The sequence below is a fragment of the Montipora capricornis genome, chromosome 4 (genome assembly GCF_036669925.1).
Source record: "Montipora capricornis isolate CH-2021 chromosome 4, ASM3666992v2, whole genome shotgun sequence".
Lineage (NCBI taxonomy): Eukaryota > Metazoa > Cnidaria > Anthozoa > Scleractinia > Acroporidae > Montipora > Montipora capricornis.
In genome coordinates, this window is record NC_090886.1 from 4,208,759 (window position 1) to 4,220,441 (window position 11,683).

Below are 11,683 nucleotides of genomic sequence, written 5' to 3' on the forward strand. Positions count from 1 at the left end.
TCCTGGCAAAATTTAATTGCTTTTATTGGTTGTAGCAACCTGAAAGTCTTTTTTAGAAATTATTTCGAATTAATTAATCTATTTATTTATTTATAGAGAGAAGAGAAGTAAAAATTACACTCTGTCCGTTCTACTCGAAAATGTATTGTGTCAAGACGAGAAGGAAAGCGTTTCTCTCCAACAAAATTATGGAAGAAATTGTGCTTTTATTCTTATATATTTTAAAATAAATTTTCATAATTAAAACGATCCTAGAATTGAATATACCTGTCAGTGTTTTCTTTCTCTGCGTACAGTCCATTTTGAGAATTTATAAGGCTTATTTACGTCTCTCACGTCACAAGTATTTCAAGAGTTCAATGAACGTTTTCGTCCTGGGATCTTTTAGTCATAAATTAATTAAATGTTCAACTGGCCTTTTTTGCCAAATTGGAATCGTTTCTTTCTTCATTCTGGACTCTTTGTCCTGTTTTCAGGCTTTGAAGTGGCAAATCAAAGAAAGGAAGAAAATGAATCGTTAATTCTTCTTTGGTTTTGCAACCTTGTGAAGCAGAGTAGGTGATTGTGTGAACTCCTTTGCCGGCTTGAGGTCTTCAAGGATGGAAGACTGGGAAGTAGTTTCGACTATGTTCTTTTGGACTTGACCTTGAACTTGACCTGGGCTTTCTGCTTCACCAGCTACCTTACGATTTCCCACCAGACTTTTCACCAATGTAGCGATCGCTTTGGGAGGCAGAGAAGCAGCTTCTTTTACAACGGAGGGTTCCAGCTTTCCAGCCGAGGCATTATCACTTGATGGCTGGGGCTGTTGCTGCGTTTTACTGGCCGGGTCACTGCTCGTGGGCGCATTTTGCTCAATTTTCTGGGGGACTTCTTGAGGAGTGTCCGCAGCTGGCTTGGCACTACCCGGTGACTGACTTTTATCATTCCCTTCGGTGCTATCATTGGGTTTCCCTCCCCCTGAGTTTTCGTCATTACCCTCTTGGTTAGGCTTTTGCATGAGAGCTTCTCCTGTCGCTACCTTCTCGTCATCATTAAACATGCTATCCGCCTGGTTTCCTTTGGACGGTCCCTGTCCCGCGGGATTTCTCATCCCTCCTTCACTTGCAATGTTCTGTGGACCCATTCGTTGAGGTTGGTTGTACATTGGGGCATGTCTGTATTCTCTCCATTCATGTTGCTCATTTCCACTGCATGGAAATTGTTAAAGTCGGAGTCGTGAATGGCGTACTCGGGCCACGAATTTGCATCGTAGAGGTAAGCGTTCGGGTCGTAACCAGCTTGTGCATTCGGTGCCTTCGGGTGGTCATCGGAAAACTCCTCTGGAGCTTGTGCACCGTCACTGATCTTGGCCTTAATGATGGCGTTAGTTGCCTTTGGCATTCCGTGAGGTAACGCTGCCATATTGGATATTTTTAACGCCGAGTCATCATCAATACCATTGTCCGCAAGAAGAGCTTAAACGGAATGACATAAATCGTTATTCTTATCAATGCGCGCGGCCAAAGGACAAAATTGCCCTCTATAAAACGCGCCCTTTTGTGGGCCAAATGGGAAATGCGTCGGCTGAAAATGCATTTGCCGCCCTGATTCTGATTGGCAGCAGAGAGGCCAAACAACTTCGCTCGGCCAATCAGATACTGAGGATACCATTTCAATGCCAGAATTAGCGCGAATTTTTGTGGAGGAGTTTGTACTTGCTCACTTTGTAGTTCTGTGGTGAACGTTTGACGTTTGGAGATTTCATTCTAAAATGGATGAAGTCCCAAATTTTGTGTACTGATAATAATGATAATCACATCTCTTTTGTCGGGCATATAGTTTATCTGTGGCCCGGGTAGCATCATTTGCGCCCGAGTTGAGCGAGGGTGCAAATGCTGTTACGAAAGTCATGTGATTGTCCTATTACAGAGGTTGATACCGATTACCAATGATATTAGCCCATTTTCTAGTTGCTGCATGCCTCAGTATCAAAGCGAGTCCTGGTGCACAACCATTCAAATGGAAATGAGTTGCGTATTCTTATGCAAATCAAACTAATTTCCATTTCGATAGTTGAGCACCAAGACTCACTTCGAAACCGAGACTAACAGCAACTCGGAAATGGCCTATTATTCGCTAGCTAACCGCCGACCGATGGCCCATTTGGTTTTGCGCATCGGACTACTGTGTGGGAGGTCGCGCGATCAAAACCTCCGGCCGAACCAACACTCAAATAACTAAGGAGAATGAGCTGCCTTTGTAATTACATCCGCAAATGTTTAGACTCTCTAGTCTTCGCGGATAATGACAATAAACCGTCGGCCGCGTCTCTGAGAACCCGTCAATGCTCATTACCCTGTGGGACGTAAAAGATTTCGTACACTATTCGTTAAGAGTAGTAGGCATTTGGTTCTCAGTGTCCTCTGTGGTATGGCCACAGGGCCGTAAGTTAGAAATCTATCTCCCTCCCTAAATAAAATTATCGTATCGTATAATTTTCTGCCTGTATGTTGTTGTTGTTGTTGTTATTATTATTACTATTACTATATTGATTATGATTAGATTCCCATTTATGTGCATATGATCTGCAACGGTCTGCGACCATCGGAAGCTGTCTGCGTTGTCCTGTTAACACAGGACGCAAATGTTTCCATTTAAATCTGAAGCGATCGCAGACATGCGTACCACTAATCCTCTGCGAATCGAGCAGAAAAAGGAGGGCACTTACTTCAAGTCTGATTAAAGGCGAACAATAGTGTGTCGCCGATAGGACACAGATCATCTCAGACGCATGTTGCCATTAAAAATTAAGTCTTAGTCGGAAGCGTCGTAATGATCGGGAAAGTAGAACTAGATTCAACTTTCACGATCATCCAGACCGTGTACCGCAGATCGCCGCAGACGCCGGGGACAGATGTTTCCATATGTCTGGGGCGTTGCGCAGACCTATCGGCGATCGTATCGCAGATCGATCGCAGACCGTTGGAAACCAGGCTTAAGCCAGGACAACGGCAACGGCAAAATGCAACTTCAAAATACAAATCAGCGCTATCGCAAGTATTTCGTAAATTATTAAGGGCAAACTATCATGTAACTGGATGAGTACGAACGGATTTAAAGTAAAAATAGAAAATGAATGGTTCATTGTTATATGATCACGTTGTCGTCAAAACCGTAAATTTCAATGGTAATTTCACGTTGTCTTTTTGTGGAGTACGGCAAAAAATGCACGGGAATTCGTGCTGCACGTGCAGCAGGATTATTTTTCCTTTTTTAACCAATCATATTCTTGCTTTGTGGCGTTGTCGTTGCCGTAGCAGTCGTCCCTAATTACGGGAGGAAACTACTGAACCCCAACTATGAGTGGTTTTCCCGCCATTGGAGCCTGTAGCCAATCACAATCTGGCCCCAGTTGTTCGAAGCGTGGATATCGCTATCCACTGGATAAATCACTATCCACTGGATAACTCAATTGGTTTTGCTAGTGGCTATCCGCTGGATAGTGATTTATCTAGCCCCAGCTGTTCAAAGGGTGGATACCGCTATCCATCGGATAAATCACTATTCAGCGGATAAACACTAGCAAAAGCAATTGACTTATCTAGTGGATAGTGATCTATCCAGTGGGTAGCACTATCCACCCTTCGAACGACTGGGCCCTGGTGGATAGCGTTATCCACCTTTTGAACAACCGAGGCCTGTTGTTTATTTTGTTTGTTTGGTCACAGAGGTGAAGCGATTTTCAGTTTTTTGTTAAAATGAACTCAATCATTTCCTCAACCAATTAGGGGCTCTTTCAGAGTTAGCCAAACCACGTGTTCACGCACTTCAAACAGCGAATATTCGAGTGTGATTGGTTCGCGTGGTTGTACGCTTAGGTCACTCAAACGAAAATCGCACCACTTTTTGATTGCAAATTATTACCCGTCTCAGCTGCCATTTCGTTGTTGATATAGTGCTTGTTATAGTTCTGGAGATTGTTTAGTACCTCGGCATCACTGGCCTGTAAACCCTCTGGATTTTGCATAGCTGTAGGAAAAATGATTAAATTGAAACTGGCCAATCACAAGGTGTAAACCAAAAGGGGCGGGAAAATGAGCGAGTAAGGCCAAGCGTGGGAAACTGGTACAGTCGTCACACGAGACACCTTTCAACCGCGATTTTAAAGGCAACAACGATGCGTTCGAGAGATCAAACCGTTAAGGGAGCTTAAGCGGCTTAAGCAACGACAACGGCAACGGCAACAAAAACGTCACAAATTTGGATATTTAGTGAGCAAAAGCAATAGCTTTGCAAGCTCTGCACGTGCATCTTTTCATTTTTGTCTATTTCGTTGCCGTCGTCAGCAAAATAGAGAGCTTTAGATTCTAGTACGAGAACGACTACGAGTACGAGATTTTCTCATAAGGCAAGAGTGAGCGCGCGCAAACCAGCGTCATTTTGGCGGGAAAAACGTGATACCGTCGTCATCTTAGTACGAGGTTTTGCAAGAATAGGGCCGTTTATACGAGAGAAAATAAGCCGCGGCTAACTCTGGCCGCGGCTTACGTAAGCCGCGAAAGGAACTATTTATACGAGTATAAACTCTCTGGCCAGGATAAGCCGCGGCTTGACAAAGCCGTGAACGTGGATTTTGTACCATTTATACGGGGTGTTCGCGGCTTACGTAAGCCGCGGCCAGAGTTAGCCGCGGCTTATTTTCTCTCGTATAAACGGCCCTAATCAGGGGCACCCAACGAGAATATAGTTCAAAACCACTTAGACATAGACTTGTGACACGTATGTTAGTATTTAAAAAGTAGATATAGGCATACTTTTATCCTCTAAAAATTTTTCATCTGTTCGGATTTCCTAGCGGAAAGTCTAGTGATCCGAAAATTATAGAGATTAAAACTTACCTTTTCGAAAATTTCAGCCAGAGAAAAGGCTCCCGAAAATTATAGGTGACGTTTTTAGGGTAAAAATCCGTTAAAAAATGGGCAATTATACCATCTTTAGGATGTTCGAAAATGTTAGGACAGGCAGGCAAGCAAGAAATTTACAACAAACGTTCCGAAAATTCTAGATCTCAAATCGTCTTCCGAACAGATATTTTCCGAAAATTGACGTTGGGTGCCCCTGCCTAATGTCGTCGTGTCAAAACAAGTCAACAACACGGTAGCAGTTTCGGCATTTTTTGATCAGCAAAAAGGCCCAGGTAACAGCAATAAGAATAACTGAGCAACCTATACTGCTAACAAGGAGTAAGATTAATCGCACGGATTATAAATCTTCTTAGTATTTTCGCTAAAACCAAACAGACAAAACTCGTACTCGTTCTCGTCCTCGTCCTAGAATCTGAAGGTCTCTAATAAATAACGTGAAATGACCAAATTTGAGGTTTTAGAGAGAACGTCAGCGCTTGAGGATAAATTTTAATTTTCTTCCCTAAATCGAGCGCCGTTTATACTGCTTTCGTTCCTGAGGAATTTGCCCTTGTCGTCGTCGGCTACACGATCGATTTTTTGCTCGCGCTGGTGATGCGATTTATTCAAACTTTGTCGCGTCGCCAGCGCGAGATGAAAATCACGCGTGTAGCCACCCTTGAACTGGCGACGCGACGGGTGAAAAAGTCGCCAGAGTTGAAACGTTCCCGACAAAATCGCAGAGATAGTTGCCCGTGTAGCCACCATGCAACTTTTTGCCCGCGCTTGCGACGCGACTCAAGTGTACTTAGCCAATGAAATTAAAGGAGGAATGTATGTTTATAGTGCCCAGGTCTCTTGAAGTATGCGATTTGCGCGGCCTTCAATTTGTCGCCAAAAATTTGTCACAAGTGTAGCCACCCTGGCTCGCAGGCGACGAAACAAAATCTGAAAAAATCGCGGCCGTGGCTTAAAAGCTCCCTAATGAAATGCGCGCCGCACGTGGAACACGATCATTTTTCCTTTTTTAACCAATAATATTATTTCTTTGTGGCGTTGTCGTTGCTTAAAAACTAAACTACCTAATGTTTCGGCTACCTCGTAAATCGACTTGACTTGTCAGTTATCGGACAAAATCTTCTCACCTACAACTTGTTCATGTGACGGTTGCACTGCATTTTTCTTCTGCCCGCGTTCGTTTTTCTGTGGAGAAGCTGGCCACAAACCAAAACACCAAAATTAATCCTAGACCATAGACAATGCTAACAACACGAGCCATCGCGCAACCCATGGCTCAGTTGGTTGAGAATCGGGCTGTCATGCGGGAGGTCGTGAGTTCGACTTCGGCCGGGCCGACACTCAGGGTCTTAAAATAACTGAGGAGAAGTGCTGCCTTTGTAATTTCATCCCCAAATGGTTAGACTTTCAAGTCTTCTCGGATAAGGACGATAAACCGTAGGTCTCGTCTCACAACCCTTCAATGTTCATAAACTTTGTGGGACGTGAAAGATCCGACGCACTAGTCGAAAAGAGTAAGGCATGGAATTCGCGATGTTGTGTAAACAGACAGCAGTCAAATTGAAGGAGTCCATGAGCTGAAATGGTAAACCTTAAACCTGGTAAAACTAATTAGGAAGAGACATCGTGGGCGTAGAGGGTACAATTATCACATTACCAAATTATTTTTCTGGAGAAGGGAGCCCGTTCTGACCCATTATATGGAGCGTGGCTTGGAATGGCGAAGTTAGGTATCTAGCACAATCTTTATTAAGAAGTTTATTAACTACCTTTATGTAAGACTGCAACTTGCGGCGAGTGTTTTTTGAGTAACTTTGCTTTCTTCTTCGTGGATTGTATACCTAGGAAATATCAAGATTGAGCACTGGCTTATGCAATCACTGTTACTGCCATCAAAGCGTTCTTTCGATGAAATTTTACGAACCGTTTAGCTGAAAAGAAAATCGTCAGTGTTTTGTGGTCAGGAAGATGCAATTAAACAACTTGAATTCCTCCAGAAGATTAGGTCAAAATGGCTATTAAACTAGGAAGGCTGTGAGTTTTTTATTTATCAGCATTCGAAATCTTACATTTGTATTTGATTTCAGAGGCCTTGACATTTCTGGTACAGAATTGACCTGACCTGTTGATGGTGAACATATCACAAAAGACTTAAATTTATTCTAAATCAGTGTTGAAGTTGGCTCAAAACTAGGCAAGAACACGGCATCTACATGCAACATCGTATACTAATCTATTGCTCTTCTGTTATACCGCATATCCGAGTTTGCACCAAACAAAGTCACGGTCTACTTCAGCAATAAATGAATAAACGACGACCCTAAATACTTATATTTGTATCAAGCTTAAATATTATTCTTTGATCCCCCGTGCATTCGGCCAAATAACTTGGAGTGGGTTATCCCCGCCAGTTCATTAAAACTTTTTTTTTGCGTTCGCTTAGTTAGCGCTCATTGTTTTCAATCTTAAGTATACATAACCTTGTTTTCCTGTCAATATCAATATCATCTCAGTCAACGTGGTCGATTCAATTATTTTTTTGTTCTTCTAGACCAAAAAGACAGTCATGTTTGAGATTCGTGGCCATCCCTGAATACTTACGATTGCAAAGCGTCCCTAAAATCACAAGTAACAAGGGAAGTCTCCAGCCTGGTCGCATCTTTCTTTTTGTCGACGAAAAAGAAAGAAAAAGAAAAAGTTTTCACGGCACGGGCAGCGGGAAATTACTAATTAATGCCAATAACAAACAAAGGTTAACAAAAATGATATAATGGGAATAGACGAGTCACCTGAAAATATTATGAATGCATCAATGGTCTCCATCTTCAAGCCAGTGGGAGGCCCCAAATTCCATGCAAGATTTTGATAATTTCTTGACGATTTTTTTTTTCATTGATTGTGCCGAAGATACCATTTCTAAGCCTCTTAGGTCCCCGGAATTTTGGACAATTTTCTAGATCTGAAGAATCGCTTCCTTAGCGTGGGCTGTGAAGTGCTCCCTCTCCACCCGGGCTGTCTAATAGGCTCCGCTGCCCCTCTTAAAAGAGAGCGAAAACTAAGACATTTAAGGCGTCGAAATTTCTATATATAAGCGATCTGATGCGATAATGTCAGACTCCAGTAATAAAAACAAAAGCTCCTACAAACTTGTTTTTTTTTGTTAGAAGTGTCCCATCTTGCTAAAGGTTAACTTTAACCTCCAGAACGTCGAGGTTCTCGTCGCTTATTGAGTTTTTGTTTTGACGCTCTCTCCAGTTCTGGCGACCTCGTTTCCAGGGTCTCTCTTCTTCCAGGGGAGGGACCGCGATGATTGCACAGTTGACGTAACTGGAACACTTTGGGTACATTATCATGGGCGTAGCAGTCCTTCGATGATCTTTCTTGATCTCGCTTTTTCTTTTAGGAAAAGACCAAGAAAGCAAACCTATGATTTAATTTTATCTCGCGTGGTTGTTTCCAGTCCTTTACTACTACTACTACTACTACCAACATCACCACCACCCCCACTAATACTCCACCACCACCACGACTCCGACTGCTACTACTACTACTACTACTACTACTACTACTACTACTACTACTACTACTACTACTACTACTGCTACTACTACTACTACTACTACTACTACTACTACCAACATCACCACCACCACCACTACTACTCCACCACCACCACGACTACTACTGCTACTACTACTACTACTACTACTACTACTACTACTACTACTACTACTACTACTACTACTACTACTACTACTACTACCACTACTACTACTACTACTACTACTACTACTACTACTACTACTACTACTACTACTACTACTACTACTATACTACTACTACTACTACTACTACTACTACTACTACTACCACTACTACTACTACTACTAATACTACTACTACTACTACTACTACTACTACTACTACTACTACTACTACTACTACTACTACTACTACTACTACTACTACTACTACTACTACTACTACTACTACTACTACCACTACCACTCACTGTGACCCGTGATTTTTGCGACACAAAGAACAGGCTTCCTTGTTTGTAAAGACAATCAGGGTTACATTAAAATTCACGAAAAAAGCACTTTACATCTGTTAAGTCTTTTTTCATTCCTCTGACTTCCAAGAAATGGCAAAGTTTGGAAGAGGCTTACAAACCAAAAATGGCTAGCTCATCATCATCATTTGCAGTCCGACGGTGCGACGATAACTGTTCTATATTTATGGTCGAATGAGACTTCTACAGGTTGGCCGGTCCCTGGCCTGGGACTGCCATTGGCGGGTGTCAATTTTCCGCCACTTAATGTTTCTCTTAGCAAAATTAACCAAGAGCTGTGAGTACAAGAGTTGTATAGGTAAACGATCTTCACTCATTCTATACACCTGTCCTAGCCACCTTAGAATATCAGTCACTGACGGAAGGCCAGCTCTTTCTAGGATCTCACTGTTCCTGATCATATCCTTCCATAAAATACTCATAATCTGTCTAAGATGTCTCATATAGGCATGCAGCGTCTTCACTTGTAGACGGTAGACGGTCCATGTCTCAGAGAGATGACAAGACAACTGCTCTGTAAACATTGCATTTCACCTTTTATGGATACATGATTGTTTTTCCATAATATTTCTTGTAGTCGACCAAATGCTGAGCTAGCCTTTCCCTTTCTGTACACGAGCTCCTTGTCCAGCTTTGTCGAATCTGAGATGGTGCTACCAAGGTAGACAAAGTTCCTGCGCTGGACAAGGCGCTCATCATGTATCATCACCGCAGATGGTGAGGGTAGTGGCATTACGAGCTTTACAGGTTGATAAAGGCATTCAGTTTTTTTGATGTTGATCTTAAGACTGAAGCTCTTTGCAGTATCTGCAAACTTGTCCACGAGCACTTGTATGTCCTCAACAGCGTGAGCCACTAGGCGACACTGTCATCAACAAAAAGCATCTCCCGTACAAGTATCTAATGGGCTATTGACCCGTAGCTCTTGCGGACTACGGGTCTAATTGTTAATTATTATTCAACACATTGTGACAATGTCCAAATATGGTCATAGCTCGTACAATATTCCTTATGAGTACTCACCAGATATTCTGCGATATACGTAATTTTGTGTGTCGCGGAGAAAAATGTTAGTTTTTCCAGTTTTTTTTTTTTCAATAAACGTAGAAACGTAATTGTGCTTTGTCGTCAATGTGTTGAATGATAAAACCATTATACTGCTCAAAATGGTTAAATAGCGCACCCTCGTAGAATAATTGTTAATAAGGCTACCACATAGTCGCCCGCATTAACGTTCGCGCGATTTTAATGGCTACTTTACGTCATGTGGTGGACAGTTATCACACAATCACTGGCAGAAAAGCAATCTCGAACCCAGGCTCTCTCTCTTCTTCTCCCTTGTTGTCGAGGTTGGCAGGAAAGATGGTGTTCTCAATGACGTCATCAAATCCAAATCCAAATCCAGAGGTATTTGAATTTTTATCTATAGCAGGTTAAAGATGACCTAAAAATTAATGTTTTTCCAAGTATCCAGTTCCATGACGTCTTTCGTTTCGAAAATTCTGCAGCATTTTGAATTTCCGAATTCTCACCTTGCGTGACACCATGATACAAAGCTATTCGGTTAATATAAAAGAAAGGTCTATCCCTGTGAATCTCAGCAGTTTGAGCATTTCAAGTACATTAGGAGATGTGCTCATACACATTTTATCTCGTAAGCGAAAAGTAAGTGTTTTCATCTCTAAGTGAACTCCAGAAATGTTCTTGTTACTGTTGATTTCTGGCTTTTTTCGTTGAACGGTTTCAAATTTATGATTTTGTTGCGTGACGGTAATAACGATCTGTTGCAAGAAAAACCTACTTCTGACTTCACTACAACGAGACTTCAATGAGAAGTAGTTTAAGGATGTGTCAGTCAATCCAGTGCTTAACGTGACATAAGCTATACAACGCATTAACATTATGCACCTATCAATGTTAAGCCCCAGGATGGGGGGGAGGGGGGGGGGCTGCCTACGGGAAATTGACTCAGAGAACCTTTCCCTGGGTAGGGATTTTGACACGTACGGTATGTGTTTCCCCAGGGTCGGGAATTTGACATGCCCGCCATGTTGGACCACCGAGAGAACCTGGAGATCAGTTATCCACAATCATAGTTTTCACGTGACTTCTCTGGTTTTCCTGATTTTTCTAGACATCATGGGGTGAGAGAAAAGAAAGCGAGTTTGTCTTGTCTTTTTGTAAATATGCACCATCACTTTTTGCTGCCTTTACTGGAGTGTTCAGAAGTACAAGAATGTTAATTTTTTTTCGTGATTGCTTTTTGTATACTTATACGTATTCATAAATTTTCCACTCTCTCATTTTGCATGCTTGATTGATTCGAAAGCATGTAAATAGTAAAAGAACCATTTACAAGGCTAAAAAATAATAATATTGTTCACAATATTATTGTTTTGCTCAATTTTAGGTTCTTGTTCAGTACCGTAAGCAGCGCAAAGGTTTCGCGTTACACAACAAATTTCCATCAGCTGTTAAATGTGAATATAATGAAAAAAAGTTACTCCAGGGCAGGAATGTGATGATCAGAAGGTACCCAGGGGTGGGGAATTTGACGGTCTGTAGGTGTCCGGGGGTGGGAAATTTGGCGCTAGCTTCAATCAAAATGTCAAATTCGCCTGGGTCACCCTGCCACACCCCCACCCTGGGGCTTAACATTGATAGGTGCATTATACTAAGCTAACTTACACGAGCATTAAAATCAAAT

At 42.1% G+C, this 11,683-nt stretch overlaps 1 protein-coding gene across 1 annotated transcript; it reads right to left on the reverse strand.

The window, feature by feature from the left end:
• Positions 1-7,625, reverse strand: LOC138044413 (homeobox protein 9-like). Its single transcript, XM_068890930.1, is given in 6 exon segments — positions 1-1,152; positions 1,155-1,457; positions 3,907-4,011; positions 6,032-6,100; positions 6,674-6,745; positions 7,506-7,625. Coding segments are annotated over 6 exon segments (1,242 nt in total). The 5' UTR covers positions 7,564-7,625; the 3' UTR covers positions 1-517.
• Positions 7,626-11,683: the final 4,058 nt, after the last annotated feature.